Here is a 26,009-nt window from a genome sequence, read left to right as displayed (position 1 = left end):
CCATCCCCCCACTTACCCCATCCAGGTCGCGGCTTCCCCCCTGTGTCTCCTCCCGAGTCCCGTGGTTCGCTTCTCCTCCCAGCCAATTGGAACTTGGGACTCGCTGCCAATCGGGTCTTAGGACTCGCTGCCAATTGGGTCTCAGGACCGGCTTACCGATTGGCCAGGAGGAGAAGCAGGAAGACATTAGCGAATATTAATTCGCTAATGTCACACAACTGGCTAAGGTTATGGTAAGGCTATGGTTTTAGCTGGGGCTAGGGCTAGAGTTGGGGCTATGGCTAGCGTTAGAGTTGGGGCTATGGCTAGGGTTAAAGTTGGGGCTATGGCTAGGGTTAGAGTTGGGACTATGGCTAGGGTTAGAGTTGGGGCTATGGCTAGGGTTAGAGTTGGGGCTATGGCTAGGGTTAGAGTTGGGGCTATGGCTAGGGTTAGAGTTGGGGCTATGGCTAGGGTTAGAGTTGGGGCTATGGCTAGGGTTAGAGTTGGGGCTATGGCTAGGGTTAGAGTTGGGGCTATGGCTAGGGTTAGAGTTGGGGCTATGGCTAGGGTTAGAGTTGGGGCTATGGCTAGGGTTAGAGTTGGGGCTATGGCTAGGGTTAGAGTTGGGGCTATGGCTAGGGTTAGAGTTGGGGCTATGGCTAGGGTTAGAGTTGGGGCTATGGCTAGGGTTAGAGTTGGGGCTATGGCTAGGGTTAGAGTTGGGGCTATGGCTAGGGTTAGAGTTGGGGCTATGGCTAGGGTTAGAGTTGGGGCTATGGCTAGGGTTAGAGTTGGGGCTATGGCTAGGGTTAGAGTTGGGGCTATGGCTAGGGTTAGAGTTGGGGCTATGGCTAGGGTTAGAGTTGGGGCTATGGCTAGGGTTAGAGTTGGGGCTATGGCTAGGGTTAGAGTTGGGGCTATGGCTAGGGTTAGAGTTGGGGCTATGGCTAGGGTTAGAGTTGGGGCTATGGCTAGGGTTAGAGTTGGGGCTATGGCTAGGGTTAGAGTTGGGGCTATGGCTAGGGTTAGAGTTGGGGCTATGGCTAGGGTTAGAGTTGGGGCTATGGCTAGGGTTAGAGTTGGGGCTATGGCTAGGGTTAGAGTTGGGGCTATGGCTAGGGTTAGAGTTGGGGCTATGGCTAGGGTTAGAGTTGGGGCTATGGCTAGGGTTAGAGTTGGGGCTATGGCTAGGGTTAGAGTTAGGGCTATGGCTAGGGTTATGGTTGGAGTTAGGGCTATGGCTAGGGCTTTTCCCTCTCATTCCCCATCACTTACCTACCCCTTTCCCCTCTCTTCCCCCATCACTTTACCTACCCTTTCCCCGGTCTTCTCTCTCATTCCCCATCACTTACCTATGCTTTCCCCTCTCTCACTAGTTATTTTCCCTCCCTCCCATTCTCTCTGGGTCACTCCCCACCTTGGATTAGAACACTCGATAATTATATCTTCTACCTGATACACAAGAATTATAAAGCGGAGGATGTACCTGCATTCTCTAGACAACATTGCCTGTGTTTTGGAGGTGATGCGTTGTGTTTTTTTTTTTTTTTGCTCTTAGTCTCACGTCAGTACGTGATCTGGCACAGAGCGGCCACCTTGCCGCAGTATATATGCGTGGAGCGGTTGCTAAGCGGCTAAAGTACATTCTTTATTTAATCAAGTTTTTATGGGTAAAACTCTGCTTTAAGTTGGATTTGTATGCAAGTTGGAACAGGTACATCCAGCCAAATAAATAATTTCTAAATTTTGTTGGACAGTGTAGGAAGGGTTAACACTCCTGTAAGGTTCATTTTGCTGTCGGTGCCCCTGTTCAAAAGATGTCACCTCACTTCCTGTCCCTGTGACAACTGGATTTTCAAAATTTTGGGTTGTTGTGGAGACAAAGATTGGTGATAAAGCTTCAGTGGAGACATCTTTTTCCCATGAGAACTCTTACAGGAGTGAATTTCCCTTCCTAGGGGGAGATTACCTCTCATTTCCTGTTGTCTCCACATTTGTAAGTAGGAGTTGTATGTAAGTCGGAGGTTTCTAACTCGGAGACGGCCTGTATATGAGCAGCATTACTTTTGTTATATTTCACGTAAACACTTTTAAAAAACAAAAACAAAAACGAAACAAAAAACCTGCACATTTTGGCTCTGCCGTATCCTCTAAAAATAAAAAAAATTCATACCGTTCCAAAATGAAGGATTTAGGCTCTGTTCACATCTTGGCAAAATACGCCACCACGGAAAATTGCGGGACGCTCCTGCGATCCCCGTCACTTCCAATGGCAAACCGACCGCGACTTGTTTTTGCCGTGATTGTGACTCAGAGGCAGGCCTCCCAAGATTCTGTTTGCGCGATTTTACTGCGATTCGTAGGGCCACAATCGCAGCAAACGTGCACTGCGATCAAGGTGCCATTGGAAGTGACAGGGGAATCACACAGACGTCTGCAATTTGCTATGATTCGGGATCGGGATCCAAGATGTGAAGGGATCCTTAAGAAATTCTATTAAATTTTATTTTATTACTTTGATCATTCGTGGCGCACTGAAAACGAAAATCCTGAAAGCCAAAATTCAGGATGCAGTTGGCCGAAACCTAAATTGATGGTTATTAAAAAGATAAATATTTTTTTTTTTTAAATAGTTGTATTCAACTTTTTAATTAATATCATGAATTTATTGTCGGCCATTATCTGCACCATTTACGCGGCAAGAAAGACAGCGACGATTCTGTTGTCTCTTTCTGGCACATCGCTTGTGGAATTTGGGAAGTATATCAAATGATTCTTCAGAATGTCCAACGGAGCGATGTGCCAGAAAGAGACAGAATCGTCGCTGTCCTCACTTTCCGTACCTGATGACCAATTTTCCCACCTATCGCTATCGCTCAGCTCTTCAAGTAACTCAGTTTCGCTGTCGCTGTTTTCCAGTTCCTCTGAAAGCGCTTGGAAAAGTCACCAGGTGCAATCTTGTGGTGAGATGGGATGATAGTGTAATCCGTTAGGATCACAGCTTTGTATCATCTCATTTGGTATATTTACAGTTTTGAAATTGCTGCCAGTTCCACCCCCCCTGCGTCGCAACACTCGCAGGGAAGGGAACCGGAAGACAGGTGGCGGCATCGGCCGAGCACACAGGGGGAGGACAGCAGGGGATCGCAGGGGAAGGTGAGTTTTAAAATATAAAACAGATTTCCATGCAAAACAATGTACCGCTTTTAGCACAGAAATCTGGACATCATAATCAGACCGCCAGGGAGGTTAAAGACTAAACCGTTTTCTGACACTTCTTGCTTACAAGTTAAAATCTGTTTTTTTTTTTTTTTGCTAGAAAATTATTTGGAACCACCAAACATTATATATATATATATATATATATATATATTTTTTTTTTTGCAGAAACCCTAGAGAATAAAATGGCGATCGTTATCTTTTATGTCACACTGTATTTGCACAGAAGTCTTTTAAACGCAGTCTTTTGGGAGAAAAACTAAAAACAGTAAAGTTAACCCAATTTTTTTGCATAATATAAAAGATGATTTTACGCAGAGAATCGTGATCTTTATTTGAAGCAAAAAAAATCATGAATCTCGTTTTATCCCGAATTGTGCAGCTCTAGTATTGACCTATAATAAACACACCATAAGCAATGCAAAATCGCATCGTTTTCGGCAGCCATTATCAGCACAATGCTGAAATCCTATTTTCAGCGGCTGAAATTTCGGTTCATCACTACTAAACATCCAATTCACTTATCCATGGTCCATGGTCTTTTATTCATCTGCGTCTCATGTGTTTCTATAGGTCTAGTGCTCAATTTCCAGGAGTCTACAAATGTCAGTCCAATATCTTTCATGTATGGAGAGGGAAGTCGATGTGTGGAGCCTTGTGGTCTCTCAGCTCTCATGAAAATCAGAAAAGAAAACCGCTTACCCATTGCTTCGCCTTGAAAGTGCTCATTTTGATTGTGATGACCTTTGCCCTGGAAACACAAGTAACCAATTTTTAATTAGTTGATCTTACAGTGTCCACGTCACAGGTAAACACACTGGGTCCCTTTATGCTCTATTCAAGTACTTCCTTCCAAACCTGCCCATTGAAGTGATTGTAAACATTTTTTTTTTTACAAACTTTATACTTGCAAAGCTATTGCACAGAGCAGCCCTGATCCTCCCTCTTCTCAGGTCACCCACCAGTGCTTTTGGCTCCTCCCCCTCCCCGCCAAGAGACTCACCATAGCAAACCGCTTGCTATAGTTGTACTCGTGTGGGCTTGGTCCCAAGTCAGCTCTGTGTAGGAGTACGGCTCCGCCCCCTGCTCACCGGCTGTGATTGAAAGCAGAGGAAAACCAATGGCCCCCGCTTGCTGTCTCGAAACCAATGAAGAGAGAGAGAGAGAGTGGAGAGAGAGAGAGAGAGAGAGGGTGGGGGTGAAACGGCAGAGGGGTCGGTGGGCGGTAAACGGCGGGGGGGGGGGGGGGGCGAGGTGCAGAGGGGATAGAACGGCAGAGGGGCCGAGGGGGAACAGGCCAGAGGGGCCGAGGGGGAACAGGCCAGAGGGGCCGAGGGGGAACAGGCCAGAGGGGCCGAGGGGGAACAGGCCAGAGGGGCCGAAGGGAAAACAGCAGAGGGGCCGAAGGGAAAACGGCAGAGGGGCCGAGGGGAAAACGGCAGAGGGGCCGAGGGGAAAACGGCAGAGGGGCCGAGGGGAAAACGGCAGAGGGGCCGAGGGGAAAACGGCAGAGGGGCCGAGGGGAAAACGGCAGAGGGGCGGAAGGGAAAAATGCAGAGTGGCAGAGGGGAAAACGGCAGAGGGGAAAACGGCAGAGGGGAAAACGGCAGAGGGGAAAACGGCAGAGGGGAAAACGGCAGAGGGGAAAACGGCAGAGGGGAAAACGGCAGAGGGGAAAATGGCAGAGGGGAAAACGGCAGAGGGGAAAACGGCAGAGGGGAAAACGGCAGAGGGGAAAACGGCAGAGAGGCGGAGGGGGGGGAATGGCAGAGCTGCGGGGGACAAGGGGGGGCATTAGGAGGCTGGATAGCAGGGGCAACAGCATATAGAGGAACCAATCCCCTCTCTCCTGCAGCTGCTGAATGCCTGCGAGAAAAGAGGGGGAATGGGCATTTAGCAGCTGCAGGAGGGAGGGGATCAGTTCCTCCATATGGCGCTGCCCCTCCTATCCAGGTGTACAGAGGGCCAGGTCATGATTGCGACCCCTGTGGGTACACCCCTGCCGAGTAGTGTGCATATCTAGCTTTGGGGTGCCATAGGAGGACAGCAAGAGTATCAATACATCTGAGGATCCAAGTGTTTCGGATGCTCTTGGGTAAACAAAAAAAAAGGAAGGAAATAATAGTCCAGAGGCAAACATGGAAAGAGTGTTAGGGTCCTTTCACACGGGCTTTCCGCCCGGGGGACTCAGTTTTGTTCAGCGGGGGATCAATCCGCCGATCCCTGCTGAGCAGGCGGATGACAGGTCCGTCCCCGCTTACTTTGCAGAGACAGAGCTGTCAGATCCCCACTCTCTTCTATGGGAGATCGGATGAAAACGGACTGCCTGTCCTCAACCGATCCGATCCTCCAAACTGATGGAAAATGGGGTTTCCATCCGTCTGGATTTCACAGACAGGATCGGATCGGCTACCAGTGGGTGTCAGCAGAGATGTCACTGCTGACATCTGCTGCTCTATAGAGGTGAATGGAGCATCCGATCAGGTCCGCCTGAAAAACTGACAGGCGGACCTGATGGGAAAGCCCGTGTGAAAGGGGCCTCAAATGTATGAAATGATATACAAAATACACAACGTGAGATTTACTAACACTTGAGCAAACAAAATCTGGTGCAGCTGTGCATAGTAACCAATCAGTTTCTAACTTCAGCTTGTTCAATGAAGCTTTGACAATAAAACCTGGAAGCCGATTGGTTTCTGTGTGCACCAGTTTTAGTAAATCTCCACCAGCTTTACAGAGAATATCCCCTTGCTTTGGGGATGATCCTCCCACTTCCTGTGTCTTCAGGACAGGTAGTAAGGGAACTCCTCTTTGTCTTCCCATGGGCATCAAATAAAGTGGAATAAATTTGCAGAATATAAAGCGTAGATCAGTGATTCTAATGCCTCTGCATCCCGAGACACTAAACTAAAAATGTTAGCCGGAGGCTGCAGTCATTGAGTAAAGAGCAACGATTGATGTATACCAGTTACCTTGGGAGGGGACTGCTGATGTTTGCCGGCGTTGGCCGAGTGCTGCTGTCGGAGCGCCCGCGGGATGAATTCTGGTGCCAGTGGATTGAGTACATAGGTCTTCTTCAACTCTAAGGCTTCAAGCTGGGCTTTGATCTGTTCAAATGTGATACCGTGCAAACTTCTGTTCTCATGGCAAATGGTGATGAACTGCTCCCAGAACTTCCTGTAGAGAGACAAGAGGGTCAGGACAATGAAAAAAAAAAACTCATCCGACAGGATAAAACACACAGAAATATGCTCTGCTGTCTGTTTCACACACTAAACAGTCCCAGCAGAGTCAGCATGGTGGCATACCATCCAATGAACATGCATGTCCAGTCTGAGCAAGATGGCAGCACCTGAACAATGGTGGATAGAAGTGCCTAAAGACAGACTGTTTTATAAGAAACAGGAATGCAAGGGCTGTAAATCTGGGAAAGAGATTGTTGCATATGTTAGTATGAAATGTGGAAACGTGAGCCTAATGTAGCACCCTCCTAGGTAGGTGCTAGTGAGGACATGGCTCGGTTTGGTGGGGGGTGAGTGTAGCACCCTCCTAGATAGGTGCTAGTGAGGACATGGCTCGGTTTGGTGGGGGGTGAGTGTAGCACCCTCCTAGGTAGGTGCTAGTGAGGACATGGCTCGGTTTGGTGGGGGGTGAGTGTAGCACCCTCCTAGGTAGGTGCTAGTGAGAAAGTATAGTTTTTGGCTCTGTCCACTTACTAGAGGAGCTGCAGGCAAATCTATAGTGCTCTCTAATCTATCCTCCATTTTATTACTAAAACCCTAGACTCAGCTTGATTAAAAAGCCTATCTAAGTAAATGTCCTTGAAAGTTTCCAGGATGTTACGCTTTGTGGTAAAACTGACAAGTCTGTTTGAAGTAACTAATTATACCTTGTATTAACCCTTAGAACAAGTCTGATGTAATGCCAGTTATAACTCTGCCTTATTTTAATTAGCTCATGTGCAAGTACGTGACTTGAAGCATGTAATGGTAAACTGTTATTCTTGTATCAATTCTATGTATAATCTACTGGAAAGGGACTTCCCCTTTTATTTTCTCTATAAAAAGTTCTTCATTGTTTGAATAAAGCCAAGCATTCTGTGACATCGTACCTGCCGTCTCTGTCTCATTGAGTGCTCCCAGATATCTGAAGGAACTTTGATGCCGAGGGCCATGCGAGTCTGAATTATTGCAAACACTCTCTGCCTACCAGAGAGCAGGATCTATTGGTGAGGTCTGCTCATTGTGCTCAGTATGCGATTCATTGTGTCTAGAGAGAGTTTCACGCTGGTCCAATAGGGAGGCATGTTGGGACAGTGGGAGGAAACCTAACAAATTAATGCATAGGCTTTGATACAGTCCTGGTGATAGGCAGGGGCAGGTCGCCTCTGTGCATTCTGGGATACTGTATCAGGAGCATATGTGTTGCGGGGTCTTTGGCTGGAGAGCAGAGTCCCGGAGGGAGGAGGGTGGCTGCCTCCTCCTCTGTAGCAGTGGCACGCGGGCACAGGAGGTGGTCCTGAGGACCAGAGGAACGGAGCTGAACCCAGAGGTCCAAGAGAGCTGACTGGAGGGGGAGACACTGGAAAAACAGTATCCTGAGTACAGGGGCTCGTGTCAAGGGGCCTGACCTGAGGGGTGCCACCCCAGGAGAAGGATAGTCAGTGGACGGGTGTCGGCAGTCAACAGAGTGGATACTGAGGAGAGTGTCCTGAAGATAACATATAGTTCATCACATCGTCTTAAGAAAGAGACTCGAAACTGGATTCACCTCAGTGGCAGGGTGAATCAGCAGCCTGGCTGTATCTAAAGATAGAGGTCCTCCAACATTGTGAATAGTTAATTCGGAGTATCCCACTATTCCCTTCTCCCATCCCTAATTTATAATAAAACACAAAAACAACCACATACCCCTGGACTAGTTATTGGAGCGAGCAGAGGAGGAGAAGTGAGAGACTGTGCATATCAAGGTTGCTAATGGTAACTCAGGGGGACCCGAAAATGTGAAATCTGGCAGTCCTCAAGGGGGCAGTGCTACACTAAGAAAGCTCATTCATGGTCAGATTATGAGCCAATACATTGTCTGTACTGGTTATACAACTGCGTCATAACCCATCTACCCATCATGAGACTCAATCCACTTGAAGCCTATTCTGGCACTTTTTGTTCACGTTTTTGTTCACAAGTTTAAATCAGTCGTTTTTGCTAGAAAATTACTTATAACCCCCAAACATTATATATATTTTTTAGGAGAGACCCTAGAGAATAAAATGGCGGTTGTTACATTTTTTTTTGTTATATGGTATTTGTGGAGCGGTTTTTCAAACGCAATTTTCTTGGGGAAAAATACACTTTAATGGTAAAAAAAAAAAAAACACAATAAAAATGGATTTTTGTAAGATCTTACCGTAAAATCCTTTTCTCTTAAGCTCATTGACAGACGTAGTCTTCTTGATTCTCAAGAGCTGGGTTATGTTGTCTCCGCAGGAGTAGGACTAGGCAGAAAGACAAAACGTTCTGGCTCCACCTTAGGGGCAGTCCCTGAGGGTATATCCTCCCTCTCTCTGCTACAGGGAATCAGTTCTGTTTTAAAGCAGTACAGAGAATTTAACCCAACCCAACTCAATGATAGAGGGGCGGGTACTACGTCTGTCAATGAGCTTAAGAGAAAAGGATTTTACGGTAAGATCTTACAAAAATCCATTTTTCTCTATCGCTCATTGACAGACGTAGTCTTCTTGATTCTCAAGAGCTGGGACATCCAGAAGCAGTGCCACAAATGAGGGGTGGGATTGACAAAATCAAATCCAATCTAGAAGGCCCAACCGGTGCCAAACTAGAAGTTTTAAAGGCTCATTATAAACAAAGAATGAGACTAAAGAAAAATTTTCCAACGGAAAAAAACCCTCGAGGTAGACCGCTGGTCTCCTCAAATTGCGGCCTGCAAAACCTTGCGGCCAAACGAGGCATCAGACGATGCCATTACATCAACTTTATAATGTTTAGTAAAGGTATGCACCGACGACCAGGTAGCCGCCTTGCACACCTGGACCACTGACGCCTGATGGCGAAAGGCCCATGACGCACTAAGTGCCCGAGTGGAGTGCGCCTTAACAGGGAACGGGGGCTCCCGACCCTTAATAGAATAAGCCTGTACTACCGTCTGTCTGATCCATCTGGAAATGGTCGCGGCAGATGCAGGCAACCCCTTTTTGTGTCCATCTGGGATCACAAAAAGTGAATCCGTCTTGCGAAACGAGTCTGTCGTTTTCAAGTATACCCTGATCGCCCGGACCACATCCAAGGAGTGTAAAGCAAACTCCCGAGGATGACTGGGCTTAGGACACAGGGAAGGTAATACAATTTCTTCATTCAGATGAAATTCTGAAACCACTTTTGGTAGGAAGGATGGATTCGGACGAAGAACCACCTTATCTCTATGAACCACCAGATATGGTGAACGACAAGATAATGCGGCCAGTTCTGACACCCTGCGTGCAGAAGTAATAGCCACCAAGAAGGCCACCTTCTGGGACAACGTAGGTAGAGGAATCTCCCTAATATCTTCAAAGGGAGGTTTCTGAAGAACCGACAACACTAAATTAAGATCCCAGGGGGGTAACGGCGCGTGCACTGGCGGAGCCAGATGTCGCACCCCCTGGATGAAATTCCGCACCAAGGAATGAGTAGCCAAAGGCTTCTGAAAGAAGATAGCTAACGCTGAGACCTGATCCTTGATGGTACTCAAGGCCAGTTTCTGCTCAACCCCTTGTTGCAGAAAGGCTAATATTCGACTAATCGAATAAGACCGAGGACGGAACCCCAACGGTTCACACCATGCAATGTAGGACTTCCATGTGCGATGATAAATCTTTCTGGAAGTCGCTTTCCTTGCTTCAACTAGAGTAGGGATAACTGAAGCTGACAAACCTTTGTCCTTCAGCACCTGGGTCTCAATAGCCAGGCCGTTAAAGCCAGCGATCGTAAAGCAGGATGGAAGATCGGTCCCTGAGACAGTAGGTCCTCCCTGAGAGGAAGTCTCCACGGGACATCCGCCACCAGTCTGACCACGTCGGCGTACCAAGCTCGACGAGGCCAGTCCGGAGCTACCAGAATTACTGGAATTCCTTCCTCCTCTATCCTGCGAAGAAGTCTTGGCAGTAACGCGAGAGGAGGGAAGGCATATATTAGCTGGTATTGCCCCCACGGGGCGATCAGTGCGTCTGCGGTTTCTGCTAGAGGATCGCGGGAGCGAGCCACGAATCTCTGAACTTTCCTGTTGAATCGTGATGCCAACAGATCCACATCCGGGGTGCCCCACCGTAGGCACAACTGGTGGAAAACGTCTGGATGGAGGGACCATTCCCCCTGATCCAGAGTCTGACGGCTGAGATAATCTGCCTGCCAATTCTCCACCCCCGGAATGAACACCGCAGAGATTGCTGGAACAAATCGTTCCGCCCAGCGAAGAATGCAAGCCACTTCTTTGGCCGCTCGGACACTCTTGGTGCCCCCCTGGTGATTGACATAAGCCACGGCCGTGGCATTGTCCGACTGGATCCGAACCGGGCTGCCCTGGAGCTGCTCGGTCCAGTGAATCAGACAAAGTCTGATCGCTCTCAGTTCCAATACATTTATCGGTAACCTGGATTCTTCCGGGGACCAAAGTCCCTGGACAGATAACTGACCGAGAATTCCTCCCCATCCGGATAGACTGGCATCCGTGGTCACTATCGTCCAATATATTGGCAGAAATGACTTTCCCTGGCTGAGCATTGGAGACCGAAGCCACCAGACCAGAGACTCTCTGGTCTGTTTGCTCAATCGGATCTGATTGTCCAGGGATTCCGGATTCCGATTCCATCTGAGAAGAATCTCTTGCTGAAGAATTCGGGTATGGGACTGGGCAAATGGGACTGCTTCGAACGAAGCCACCATCAACCCCAGAACCCTCATGCAAGTCCGAAGGGAAGACCAGCTGTTGGACAGTAACAACTGGACTGCTGATTGAATCTTTCGGAGTTTCCCTACTGGAAGAAAAACTCTTGTCCTGACTGTGTCTAAAATTAGACCCAGATATTCGAGCCTCTGGGTGGGAACCAGAAATGACTTTTGCTGGTTCACCAGCCACCCGAATTCCTGTAAAGAAATCATAGTAATTTCTATGTTTTGTAGCAATGTCTGAGGAGACTCTGCATGAAGCAGAAGATCGTCTAGGTAACCAAGGATCGATATGCCTCTTTGGCGCAGAAGTGCCAACATTGGGGCCAACACCTTTGTGAAGACCCGAGGAGCCGTGGCGAGACCGAAAGGTAACGCCACAAACTGATAGTGGTTCTCTTCTACGGAAAAGCGTAGAAACCGCTGATATCCTGCGAAAATGGGAATGTGAAGATAGGCGTCCTTGATGTCTATGGACGCTAGGACATCCCCTGGATGCAGGAAGGCTGCTACTGTGCGAATGGACTCCATTCTGAATCTTCTTATGTTGACAAAAGAATTGAGTGCTCTTAAGTCCAGAATTGGACGCACTTTGCCCTCTTTCCTGGGTATTGTAAATAGGTTTGAATAAAACCCTTGAAACCGTTCTGTCCAAGGAACGTGGACTACCACTCCTTGTTGTAGTAAATCTGTGACTGCTCTCCGCAGATCTTCTAAACGATCTGAGGATAGTCGGATATTGGAAGGGAAGAATCGCGCCGGTGGGAGAGATCGAAACTCGATCTTGTACCCTGACCTTATGACTTCGCAAACCCATTTGTCCGGGATTCTGGAAAGCCATGGATCCGCGAACCGGCGAAGACGTCCCCCCACCCCAGTTATGGGTGGGGGCGCACCTTCAGGCTTTGGACGGTTTATCTTCAGGTCTGGAGGGGGCGGGCTTTTGCTTGCCCGACCAACGACCCCTGACGCCTCCTGCAGGAGCTTTGGAGGACTTAGTTTTTTCACCCGCGGGACGAAAAAACCTCTTGTGAACAGAAAAAGAAGGCCCTCGTCTTTGACGAGTTCCTCTACCTTTAAAATTTTGCGGTAAAAAGGTGCTCTTTCCACCCGTGAGATCTTTAATGATCTCATCTAAGTTGGCTCCAAATAGACGCTCTCCTGAAAAGGGGATATTAGCCAATGCTTTTTTGGAACCTTGGTCGGCTAACCAACCTTTTAGCCACAGTGTACGCCTGAGAACCACTGCTGAGACTGATGCTCGCGCCAATAATGGAGTGGCGTCTAACGCCGCATCACACACAAACTGTAACCCCTGTATCATTTGTTCCAACAAATCTGATACCGCCTGAGGGACCTCTTCTAAGTCCCGGCGTAACCACTTGGTCCATTCAGTTACAGCCTGCGAAACCAGACCAATAGCTATTATAGGTCTGAAAGCTGATCCAATCAAGGAAAACATGGTGCGAGACATAGCTTCTATCTTGCGATCCACTGGATCTTTAAAAGACGGAACGTCTTCTAGAGGAATAACCGTGGCTTTATTCAATCTAGCAATTGGTGAATCCACCACAGGTGGTTCTGTCCATTTCTTAATGAGGGTTTCCTCAAACGGATAACGCCTGTCAATGCGTTTAGAAATAGAAAAAGTGCCTTTTGGCAGACGCCATTCTTCTTCGATTGGATTGCCAAAACATTTGGGCAATGGAAAAACCTTCGCCACTTTGATGCGTTTTTTAGTCCCAAAAGGGATTTCAGTTTCAGCTATTTCTGATGGAATACCCTGTAACCTTAAGGTCTCTTGAACAGATACAATGAGTGCGTTTACCAACGCTTCCTCTCGGGCTATGGCGGATGCCGAAACATCCTCCTCACTGTCTGAAGAGACAGGACCCGAGACACCAATCCCAGATGAGGTACCTGCAACTGCAGAAATAGGCTCAGAGTCTGAATCCGAGGTTTCAGATAATATGGGGTTAGGCGGGGGTCGCTTTCTCGCGCCCTGTCCCTGACAAGCCACTTCCACCCGGGACACAAAAGTTTCCATAATAGCTGACAATGATTCAATTGTCAATGGGGTGCTGGAGGATCCCGCAGACCCCTCGAGGGGATCCGGAGGAGATACATGAGTGGCAGGGTCCATGTTAATTCAGGACACTTTTGCCAGCAAAACAAAAAAACTTTTTTTTTTTTTTTTTTTTTTTTGTGTGTCTCCCCCTAGCGCAATAGCGCCCCTCAGAGTACCTGCTTCTCGATCCCACAGAGAGAGAGAGAGGGACCCCCAAGGCTCACCAACCGATGCAGTGCAGCTTCCAACCAACTGCAGTCAGCGTCTGTCTTACACAGACTGGAAGGAGCTGTTTGCTTTTTCCCGGGTAGAAGGACGTGGCTCCGCCCCCTGTGTACGCCTTCCGGCGTTCCCAGCTCTCCACGAGGTAGCTGGGCTCACAAAACATGGCCGCCCCCATAGAGGAGACATAAGACTCCAAAAACATGGCGGCCGGCGTGACCTGAGGACATACATGCACTAGGTCTACAGCAAAATGGCGGCGGACCGCCGAAATCCTTTTCCCAGCACATCCACCTGCATCTCTGCTAAGAGGCGATATATGGATCTACAGGAGATACACTACAAATAAGGTAGGATTATACCTCCTATGTCTGCTGTAATGTTACAGTCTGCTGGGTAGAGTGTTAGCTCTTAAACCAAGTCCACTTCCCACAAACACATGCTGTATTACAAGGAGGACTTGTAAGTATCAGATATATACTGACCATATATGGAGGGGCCCATAATACATACTGCCTCATAACGAGGAAAAAAGGGAACGTTTACTCACCATACCGAACCGACAGGCACCCTCTCTTCACAATACCCTCTCCACCGGGGTGGGGGTTTGTGGACCACTTCGGACGCCTCGACTCTCTGGTTCCTGGCGTCCAAGCGAGACTTTTAACTCGCAAGGTCAGTTCCTCCACTGGGACTCCGTCGCGGCCGACCCAGCGCGGAGCTCTGGTCTGCACGCGCTCGTAGGCAGAAACCGGGGTGACCACTGGATCTCAACATCCAGCCCGTCGCCCGGCCCCGCATACTTACTTGAATGTGTCGCGGCCGACCAAGCGCAATGCCATGGTCTGCGCGCGCTCGTAGGCCGGCTGGGGTGACCACAGGTGTCGCCCAGTCCGGCATTTTTGCTTGAAGATCTCACAGGAAAAACACTGGAGAAAAACTACCTAAAAAATGTCTTTTTCTTAAAGAAAAAAGTCTTTGCCAGGACCAAAAGATCCCAGCAAGGAACTTAGGTCCTTACTCCTGACTAGACAGAAAAAAACTGATTCCCTGTAGCAGAGAGAGGGAGGATATACCCTCAGGGACTGCCCCTAAGGTGGAGCCAGAACGTTTTGTCTTTCTGCCTAGTCCTACTCCTGCGGAGACAACATAACCCAGCTCTTGAGAATCAAGAAGACTACGTCTGTCAATGAGCGATAGAGAAATCCCCAATTTTTTGTAAAATGTGAAAGATGATGTTAAAGGGTCTGTAAAGGCAGAAGGTTTTTTTATCTTATACTCGAGTATATACGGTAAATAAAAATTCCATAAAAATATCCCATAGTTTGTAGATGCGATAACTTTTGTGCAAATCAATGTCCACTAATAGGGATTTTTTATTTTTACCAAAAAAAAAAAAATGTAGCAGAATACATACTGGCCGAAATTGATAAAGAAATCAGATTTTTAATTTTTTTTTTTTATTGGGTGTTTTATAGCAGAAAGTAAAAAATATCCCCCCCCCCCCCCCCTCAAAATTTTTTTTTTTTTGTTTATAGCGCAAAAGATAAAAATTGCACAGGTGATCAAATACTACCAAAAGAAATCTCTATTTGTGGGGGGGAAAAAACTGATTTTTTGTAAAATCTTACCTGTAAAATTCCTTTCTCTGAGTCCTCCGACAGTCGCCGCCTCTTCATATTCGTCACATATGGGGTATTAGACTTTGCTCCGAAGGAGTAGCTAGGCAACAGAATATGTTAACAATAAAGCTTTAACATATCCCACCCTCAAGGGGTGGTCCCCTCAGTCAATACCCTCCTACTTCCTGCAACCATATCTCAGTTTTAGTGGAATAGCAGTAGAGTATACATTCAAACCCCAAAAGAGGGGCGGGGGCGGCGACTGTCGGAGGACTCAGAGAAAGGAATTTTACAGGTAAGATTTTACAAAAATTCCGTTTTCTCTTACGTCCTCCGACAGTCGCCGCCTCTTCATATTCGTCACATATGGGGACGTCCCAAAGCAGTGCAAACATGAGGGGTGGGAAACGCATCCGCGCCGAAAGGCAACGCAGTCTCCACATCAAAGAAAGGAACCTTACCAAAGGAAGGAAACCAGCTGGGCAACAGCAAAAACAAGTGCTCAACAGGAGCAACAACCCAGGAAAAGACAAAAAAACCCAGGGGATACAAAAAACTATCCCAACAGCCAGGAGTCCCCAACAAGGGACCCTAGGGAACAGCCGCACTAAGAACCTTGCGGCCAAAGGAAGCATCCGCCGATGCCTGAACATCTACTTTGTAGAATTTTGTGAAAGTGTGCACGGTCGACCAAGTCGCCGCCTTACACACCTGGGCTACAGAAGCCCCATGACGGCAGGCCCAAGACGTACTCAGAGATCTAGTAGAGTGCGCCTTCACAGGCACAGGGGGAACCTTCCCCTGCAAGGCATAGGCCTGTTCAATGGTCTGCCTGATCCATTTGGCGATGGTAGAGGCCGAAGCCGCCATGCCCTTCCGAGGACCCTCTGGAAGAACAAACAAGGAGTCCGTCTTACGAAAAGACTCAGTCGATTTAAGGTAAACCCTTATCGCCCGAACAACATCCAGAGAGTGCAATCTCATCTCCTTTGGATGTTTAGGCTTCGTGCACAACGAAGGCAAAACAATATCCTCGTTAAGATGGAATTCCGAAACTCGTTTCGGCAGAAAAGAAGGTTTAGGTCGCAAGACCACCTTATCCAAATGAACAACCAGGTACGGAGACTTGCAGGACAAAGCCGCCAGTTCCGACACTCTGCGAGCCGAAGTGATCGCCACCAAAAAGGCGACCTTTTTGGACAACATAGACAACGAGATCTCCCTGATCTGTTCAAAAGGAGCACGTTGTAACACAGATAGAACGAGATTCAAGTCCCAAGGGGGCAAAGGATCCCTCCTAGGAGGAACCAGATGCCGCACACCCAGAATAAAGGTGCCAACCAAGGAGTTGGAAGCCACGGGACGTTGAAACAGAACGGCCAGCGCAGACACCTGACCCTTTATCGTAGCCAGCGCCAAACGCTGATCTACACCCGTCTGAAGGAAAGACAGCACACGGGAAACCGAGTACGTGCGGGGTGAAAACCCCCTGGACTCACACCAGGCAAAATAGGCCTTCCAAGTACGGTAATAAACCTTCCCCGAGGAAGACTTCCTCGCGTTGATCAAAGTATGAACGACCTCTGGAGAGAGACCCTTCTCCTTCAGGACCTCGGTCTCAACAGCCAGGCCGTCAAAGCCAGCGACTGTAAAGCAGGATGGTATATCGGTCCTTGAGACAGTAGATCGTCTCGAAGAGGCAGACGCCAAGGGGCGTCGACCGCCAGATTCACGAGGTCTGCGTACCAGGACCGGCGAGGCCAGTCCGGTGCCACAAGAATCACCGTGCTGCGTTCCGAGTGTAACCTGCGAAGGAACCTGGACAGCAACTGAATCGGTGGAAACGCGTACATCAGCCTGTACTGATGCCACGGGGCCACTAACGCGTCCGACGCGTCTGCCCGAGGGTCGCGCGACCTTGCCACGAACCTCTTCACCTTGTAGTTGAGGCGAGACGCGAACAGGTCCACATCTGGAAGACCCCACTTCGCGCACAACATCTGGAAGACAGCCGGGTGGAGAGACCATTCCCCCTGATCCAGGGTCTGGCGACTCAGATAGTCCGCCTGCCAGTTCTCCACTCCCGGAATGTGAACCGCCGTTATCGCCGGGACATGAGTCTCGGCCCAAGACAGAATGTCGGCCACTTCTCGAGCCGCTCGGGCACTCCTGGTGCCCCCTTGGTGGTTGATGTAGGCCACCGCCGTGGCATTGTCCGTCTGCACCCGAACCGGGCAGCCCTGCAGCCGGTCCGTCCAGCGATGAAGACAGAGCCTTATCGCACGCAATTCCAGAATGTTGATCGGGAGGGAAGACTCCCCCTCCGACCAGGTCCCCTGGGCGGACAGAACGCCCAGAACACCACCCCAGCCCGACAGGCTGGCATCCGTGGTGATTACCGTCCACGAGATCGGACGAAACGACTTGCCCCCGGACACCAACGGGGACTGGAGCCACCACAGAAGGTTTTCCCTGGTGCGATGACTCAACGAGATCTGAAGATCCAGAGATTGAGGTCGCCCGTCCCACCTGGACAGGATCTCCGCTTGGAGACCCCGCGTGTGAAACTGCGCGAAAGGAATCGCCTCGAAGGCCGAGACCATCAATCCCAGACATCACATACACGTCCGCAGAGACGAGTGTGGAACGTCCCTGAGGGACCTGACTTCCTCCTGAAGAGTTCTGAGTTTGTCTTCCGGCAGGAAGACCTTCGCCTGCACCGAGTCCAGTATCATTCCCAGATAGGGGAGACGAACCGACGGACTCAGTGTCGACTTTGGAACATTTATCGTCCAACCGAACTCCTGCAGAGTTTGCATCGTGACAGACAGGTCCTCCTCCAGACCCTGTCTGGTCGCAGACCGAACCAGAATGTCGTCCAGATACCCCAGGACAGAAATGCCCTGGGCCCTCAATAATGCCAGAACCGGTGCAAGCACCTTGGTGAAGACCCGCGGAGCCGAGGCGAGACCAAAGGGCAACGCCACGAACTGGAAGTGATCCTCCGCAATGGCAAATCGAAGGTATCTCTGATGACCCTCGAATATGGGGATGTGAAGGTACGCATCCTTCAAATCGATGGAGGCCATGAATTCCCCCGGAACGAGGGCAGCCACCACCGAGCGCAGGGATTCCATGCGGAACTTGCGAACCCGCACAGAGCGGTTCAGAGCCTTCAAGTCCAGAATCGGACGAACCTTGCCCTCCTTCCTGGGCACGGTGAACAGATTGGAATAAAACCCCCGAAATCTGTCCCGATGAGGCACCGGAACCACCACTCCCTGAGCCCTCAGGTCCCGCACCGCCAGGTGCAGATCCCGCAGGCGCTCTGGAGACAGTTGAAGATTTGAGGGAAAAAATCTGCTCTCCGGCCGAGAGAGAAACTCGATCTTGTAACCAGATCGAACGATTTCCAGAACCCATCTGTCCCGCACACGGGCCAACCAGGGCTGAAGAAAACCGAGCAAGCGTCCCCCCACCCCAAAACTGGGTGAGGGCGCCCCTTCAGGCCGAACTGTTATGGGCTGCAGGTCCGGATTGGCCGGACTTCTGTTTCCCAGACCAGGGCTTCTTCTGAGAGCCTTGGCCTTTGAACGGTTTGCCCTTGTAGTGCGGCCGAAAGGCACGAAAGGACCCCTGAGGGGGCCGAAAATTAGCATGCTTCTTCCCAGAAGCCCCCTTAGCCTTGGGGAAATGGGGCAAGAGAGTGCTCTTACCCCCGGTGATCCCCTTAATCAACACATCCAGGGACTCCCCAAAAAGGCGAGACCCATCATAAGGCAGATCGGCTAAGGTCTTAGGTGAAGATTGGTCCACCGACCAACATTTCAACCAAACCAGGCGGCGAGACAACACCGCCACGCTGTGCACACGTGCAGCCAACGGAATCAGGTCCAGGTCCGCATCACACAGATACAAGACACCCTGGTGGATCTGATCCACCATATCCAGGGTCGCCGCCAAGGCCGAATCGGCCACTAGGACGCGCCTAAGCATCTGCGTCCAACTTGCGATCGCCTGGGCCGCCATGAGAGAAGCAAACAGAGCCTTAAGCATAGAACCCGTAACAGAATAAGTATGACGGGCAAGAGACTCCAGTCTCCTATCCGTGGCATCACGGAAAACAGGGGAACCCTCTGCAGGAATCGCAGTGGCTTTGTTCAAAACCGCAATTGCATGATCCACTGGCGGAGGCACACACCACCGTTCATCAGTGGCAGGCGAGAAAGGATAACGCAGCTTGAATTTACTTGGTACCGCAAAAGGCTTGCGCAGATCGCGCCATTGATCCTTAACAGCGCGCTGAAAATCAGCATTGCAGGGAAAAACCTGCGGCGTCCTGCGTTTCCTCTGCGTCCCATAAGCCGCCAAGGCAGCGGGGGGACACACTTCGTCCTGCAAACGTAGCGTCTGCTTAATGGAAGCAATCAACTCATCCATGATTGCAAGCTCTTCAGGCGAGCCAGGGGGAGAATTATCAACCCCCTCAACTTCAGCCTCTACCTCAGACCCCACTAGATCAAGAGAGGAGCGGGACCCCGATAAGGAGGTCCCTGCCAGAACCGCCCCATCACCTTCACCCTCAGAATCAGAGGACAGAGCAACTCTGGGCCGTTTAGTAGATTGAGCAGCCACCAGCATTTGCACCTGGGCAGCAAGGCCAGCCACAATAGTGGCTAAATCCCCCCCTGGGGGGGAAACAGCGGTCCCCTGGCTTTCCACCAATACTGTAGGAAACTTGCCCTCCTGAGAATCCATTGCCCCTGTAATGCCAGACAACCAAGGGTTAACTGCCCCCTTTTAGCAAGCGCGGCAAGCGCAGCCCACCGCACCACACTCAGGCACAATGAGACCCCCACAGGGAATATACAAACTGAATACAGGCAATGGATAGCAAGAACAGAAGGATAAAACCTGAGGAGACCCCGCTGCTGCCTCGATCGGTGTTCCTGGAAAGAGGAAGTGATGCTGCCAGGGCGCTCTATGTAAGCCTATGAAGGCTACAAGAAAATGGCCGCCGTGCATGTAAACCATGCGGCCGGAGCGGGCGCCGGTAAAATGGCGTCGTTTGGCGCCGAAAACGCCGCTCCACAGTGCATAAAAACACACACATTACATCCCAATATAAGGATACATGTTAGATCGCCGCAGCGATCGCTGTATATGCCCAAACATGCCAAGAAAAAACATGCCCCACAGCACACAGCTTCTCACACTGCCCAGCCTGACACACACAGTGTCATACAGCTCCCCCCCCCCCTTGCAGCCCACAGCATGCAGCCGAGAGATAGGGAGACAAGCAGTGTGATTAAAGGCAGGTTACACAGTCCCAGACTGAGACCCCCCCCAGACAGACAGGTCCCCACATAAATACACTTACCTCACATGGCGTGGGGAACCCGCACAGGCGAACAAGCCGCTGCACATGAGGCAGGGAGAGTCGCAATTCAAGACGCACACAATGGAGGTTAAGAAACCGCACAGCGTCCGGTGAGGTAGCCACCTCACCAATCATCCCTGCACCGAACAGGGATGGGTCGTTCACTGTGCCAGGAGCGTTACCTGGCTGAACGCTCGATGGCAGACTGGGAAGCCACTGACCCACGACCTGCGACCAGGAGGATCAGCCCGAGACCCAGTCCGCATGATCCTCTTCGTCCGAAGAACTAACTAATGCTGACAAAAATAACAGCTAAGTAAAGATAGAGAGAAAACTCAAACAAAATATTAAAAAGAAGAAAGAGTCTGGGACAGAAAGTCCCAGCACAGAGAGAGCCAGCCACTCCTGACAAGCTAGACATTAAAACTGAGATATGGTTGCAGGAAGTAGGAGGGTATTGACTGAGGGGACCACCCCTTGAGGGTGGGATATGTTAAAGCTTTATTGTTAACATATTCTGTTGCCTAGCTACTCCTTCGGAGCAAAGTCTAATACCCCATATGTGACGAATATGAAGAGGCGGCGACTGTCGGAGGACGTAAGAGAAAAAAGGACATCAATTTTATTTGGGTACAGCATCGCACGACCACAACTGTCAGTTAGAATAATGCAGTGCTGTATCGCAAACAATGGCCTGGTCATAAAGAGGGGTAAATCTTCGGGTGCTGAAGAGGTTAATTAATCCCTACACGATGTGAGCAAATAAAAAATGCGCCCCCCTCGCTGAATAACACAAACACATAATTGCCTCGTAGAATTTGTTTTACCTTGGATCATGTGACAAACTACCCAGAGAACTACGAAACACCTAAGTATATGACGCCAGTGATAGGCGGATCCCTTTGAAAACATGTTAGCACATGAAACGCGTCGGGAGGGGCCTACACGCTGGTGTCAGACCGCCGTATCTTTGTTCCAGTAACGGCGGTCTATCCATGTGAGTTTTGGCCATTTGTTTGCTTTTAAACATATACATGTTTTTTACTTTTTAAATAAATACTACACTATATGAGCATTTCTGGCTCCATCTGGTGAGCATCTATACAGCATATCCAGCGCACGGCGACCGAAGGGGTGGTCCTACAGACCAGGCCGGCATTCCAGATTTCGTTTAGATTGTTTTTCAGGTTAATTTATATGCGATTTATGGTGAGTGCATACATATGGTAAAGAAGGAGCACCTTTTCAAGAATACTATTCACTTGTGGTGTATCAATTTTCACTGCATTATTTGATATTACATCTGGTGAGTGTTCTGACACTATATATATATATATATATATATATATATATATATATATATATATATATATATATATAATGGCAAACTGCAACAGGTGCAAGAGCAGCGTGCCAAAGGTCATGTGACTGCATCCAGAGGAGGGGGCAGGGGGGGGGGGGGGGGGGGGGAGTACAGAACTCCGCTCACCCCACCATATGCCTGATCCCCGAGAGGAGATTACACACGGCTTGCTATAGTAATGGCCTCTATAGGAGTTCCCACCTTCCCCGGCAGGTGCAGCGCCCGCTCCCCAATCACCTGTGCACTTTGCAATCCCCATCCTCCAGGGGCAGCAGTGACACCCAGCACTGCTCAAAATGCTCAGGGGTTGTGAGAGAGAGAGAGAGGGGGGACAGAAAAAGAGAGAGAGAGAGGTGTAAGAAAGAGAAGGGGAACAAAGAGGGAGGCGTGTAAGAGAAGGGGACAGAGAGAGGGGGGGTTGAGGGAGAGAGAATGGGGCTGAGAGAGGGGGGGTTGAGAGAGAGAGAGAAGGGAGATGAGAGAGATGGGGAAGGGGCTGAGAGAGAGAGAGAGAGGAGAGTGAGGAGGCAGATGAGAGAGAAAGACTCTCAGCTCTGTCCCTATTTGCAGTAGCTGCTCCGCCCCCCCCGTATCCAGGTAGGTCTGTGTATGATCATGTCTGGTACCTTCCATGCCTCCGTGTGGCTCTCTGTTCTGTTGCTTCTAGCGGCTCCCTTGTAGCCCGCGCCTCCCGCCCGTCCTCGTCTTCCATTCAGCCTGTTCACCTAAACTCAATGTTGGTGTTTTAGCAGAAAGGAGGTTTGAGGAGTTCAGGCACTGGGGGGCCCTGGTATACTGCACCCACTGCTCATCTCTTCGGGGGTCAAGGAGGTAGTGAAGCTTTTTTTCTCCCTTTTCGGGCTCTCCGGCCCATCTCTTCACCTACCCCGTGGAGGTTGCAGGACCACCCACTTACCCGCCTTGTGCAGATAGATTCCCACACCTCGCCCTTGCCGATGTTTGCTGCCGCGCTCCCGCCCCCACGAACCTGGACTCTTCATGGATCTCCCTTTACCTGCGATCATGAGACGGCTCACGTGCCCACAGAGAGGGCTCTGTATGCCAGCTGTGGCACGCATGCCATAGGTTCGCCATCACTGCTCTATATGCACACTTTATTATAATCTCTGGATTATGGACTTTTCATGCACCTTTGGACTGGTTTTGTTTTGTTCACAAGCACAGCACTTTGTGTTTTATTGATATCATTGATATTGTTTTAGCGTTGCACACACTTTTTGTATTCACCATCGAATGATCCGACTGAAATCCAGGGGATCTGATGAGTGGATGGTAACATCTGCGGCACGGTTAGAAAAGAAAGCGGCTAATTAACGTCGGCTGCGGCGCTCTCCTTCCTCCTAGTTTGATGTCAGGCGGGTGGGAGAGGCATGAAACTATGCCAGCCGTCCAGGAGATAAATATTTCATGACTTCTGCAGCCTGAAATGTTCTCAGCCAACGATTTTCATGCTAAACACAGAAACAGTGCTAAGACAGGCTCTCCTAATTACTGGAGTGTGAGGGGCTCATGTATGTGTCACCCGTCCTCCGCGTACGGCCCACAGCGCCAGCGGTAGAGTCACACGAGGTAATCGCATACCAGCCACGGTCACAAATCTGTCTCATCAGCTGGTTGTATTTTTTATTATGCGCTCCGTCCCCCCTAGAACCCTACAGGAGGGCCTTTTTTCCAGTCCATTCCAATAAAGACGCGCCAACATCATTTACTTCTGCTGGTCTGCAAACGCACTTTTCATGGTGTTTCCGGTCATTTATCGAAGGTTGTCGGGTGTTCTGAAAGGAGATGTTTGCAGAAATATATTGCGATAAGCATGTTCAATTATTATCATTCTGAAATCCCCAGGGTAACAAAGGGGGGCATTTTCAGTGGCACCCCAATAGCTTTTTTCAGAAGCAATTTTGTGGCACATTTGTAGTAGGAATCAACCGATTATCGGTGGGACCAATTATCAGAGGCCGATATTCACTTTTTTTTAAGTATTGGCCACAAACTTGTCAATATGACCAATATTTCTTCAAGTGGTTGTACCGGAGTGATGCCTGCAGCTAGAGGCATCACCCTGGTATTTTTTAGAGCCAAGGGTCGGCTTTCTTGTAATACCAACTGATGCGGCTGAGCAGCTGCTCGGCTGTCATTACAAGGTGAGGGAGAGGTTGCCCCCCACCCACCTCCCACCCGCGCCTCGCCTGGGTCTCCTGAGACCCGAGCAACCAGTCGGCACATCCGCCGGCTGGCCCAAGACCCAAACAAAGCCGCATTCAGCTTTGTTTGGGTCTCAGATGTAAAAACCCAAAAGTAATGTCATAACATCACTTCCAGGTACTGGAGCCTTAAAGGCGCCAGATTAAGAAAAAAAAAAAAAAGACAACATTCACAAAAGCCAAACTTGGCATTTTGAATGCTTTTAAAGCGGAGTTCCAGCCGTTTCTGTAGCTGCTGACTTTTAATAAACACGCACTCACCTGTCCCATGGTCCAGTGATGCGGCCGTCCGAAGCCTCGATCCTCTCCCTCTGGTCTCGGTGGCGCTGGCATCACTGGTGCGGGCACCCGGCTGTGACAGCTTGCGGCTTCACAGCCGGGTACGCACTGCGCATGCACGAGTTGCGCTGCGCGTCTTGATTGGCCGGCAATCTTCTGGGACCTCTGACATGTCCCAGAAGATTGCAGGGAGGGAGGGGGATAGGAGAACTTCTGCTCAGGGCGTCGCGGTGCTCCGAGCGGAAGTGGGAGCGGGTACCTGTCAAAACTAGGTATCCGCTCCCCCCCCCCACAAAAAAATGACATGCCAAATGTGGCATGTCAGGGGGTTATTACTACCTAAAGCGAAGTCCCACTTTTGGGTGAAACTCCGCTTTACGTGCAGCGGAGGGATTTGGGGTCTTTTAGACCCCCGATATCTCCATAAAGAGTTTGATTGAAATATATACAGTTTTAAGAGGAGATTGAAATATATACAGTTTTAAGAGGAGATTGAAATATATACAGTTTTAGGAGGATTGTGAAGGATTGGATATCCTGAGTCGATGGTAGTATAAAGGAGGCGACATGTCCGGTCATGTGACCCCCTAATGACGTCGGACGTACTGACGAAACGCGCGTAGGGTAATACAACGTAACACGTCACTTCCTCTAGCCTGGAACCCGGAATGGCATCTCTGCTATATGAATGAGACTTTGTGGATCATCGGTCTTGTAAGTTTTTAACTATTATGCGCCACTAATAAACGAGAAATACTATACAAAGAGTGCTCTTCTAAACTTTTTACTCTAATAATCGGAGCTCCATTTAAGTAGTGAAAAGAGTGTGAAGTTTCCATTACTATGAGGGAGACCTCTCATTGATTGAACAAGTGTAAAAATCCTACTTCTGGTGAGCAGACATTCTATTTGACGCTGGTGAACACTTTATCACAATTCATGATTTCTTGGAAGAGTTGGAGTTTACGAATAAATCACCATAATTTCCGGAGCACTTTATGGTGTTGGACAATTTTACATTTTAATTTTATTCCCAATAATTTTAGTTTTATTCACATTTCAATATTGTTTTTCTATTCACAATATATTATATATTATATTATTGAATATTTGTGGTTGAGAGCGCAGTCGAGAATAGAAATATTGAAATTTTTTACTTTCTCCATAAAGAGTACCTGTCACTGCCTATTACTGTCACAAGGATGTTTACATTGCTTGTGACAGCAATAAAAGTGAAAAAAAAAAAAAAAAAAAATTAAAAGGACAGTGTAAAAATAAAACTTTATATGTGCAGAATATTGGCACCTAATATCCACTATATCAGCCTGAAGGGTTACCGGAAAATCGGTATCGGCCCAAAAAAAAAAAAAAAAAACAACAACAACAACATTGGTCGATCTTTAATTCGTACCCCTTTATCCATAACTAAACTGGGGTGTCAGCCATCTTTTTGTATATTTTGTTCACTGGCTTTTGCATGGGGAACACACTAAACTCCTCCACCCGCCATTGTGCTCTTGCTGGGTGTCCAGTGCAACCCTGTGCCTTTAACCCCTTCACGCCGACAGTACGCAGATGTGTGGCCTCACTGGACTGGGCTTTTTTTCCATTGGGGTCACATATCTGCACTGTATATCTAAAAAAATGCTGCGCGATTAATAGTGAACCAACCAGTGGTCAAATGCAAATGTGGATCAATAAATTAATAC

At 49.1% G+C, this 26,009-nt stretch overlaps 1 protein-coding gene across 1 annotated transcript in view; it reads right to left on the bottom strand.

Moving 5' to 3' along the window:
- Positions 1-26,009, bottom strand: part of HELZ (helicase with zinc finger) — a 211,751-nt gene that overhangs the window by 28,109 nt on the left and 157,633 nt on the right. The window contains exons 22-23 of the mRNA XM_082272103.1: positions 6,174-6,378; positions 3,904-3,952 (exon numbers count right to left, since the gene is read on the bottom strand). Coding sequence (XP_082128229.1) covers positions 3,904-3,952; positions 6,174-6,378 — 254 coding nt within the window. The remainder of the gene's footprint in view (positions 1-3,903; positions 3,953-6,173; positions 6,379-26,009) is intronic.

The sequence above is a fragment of the Pelophylax lessonae genome (assembly GCF_965119305.1).
Source record: "Pelophylax lessonae genome assembly, chromosome: 11".
Lineage (NCBI taxonomy): Eukaryota > Metazoa > Chordata > Amphibia > Anura > Ranidae > Pelophylax > Pelophylax lessonae.
Note: the sequence above shows the minus strand (reverse complement) of the source record. Positions and strands in the feature narration are given on the sequence as shown.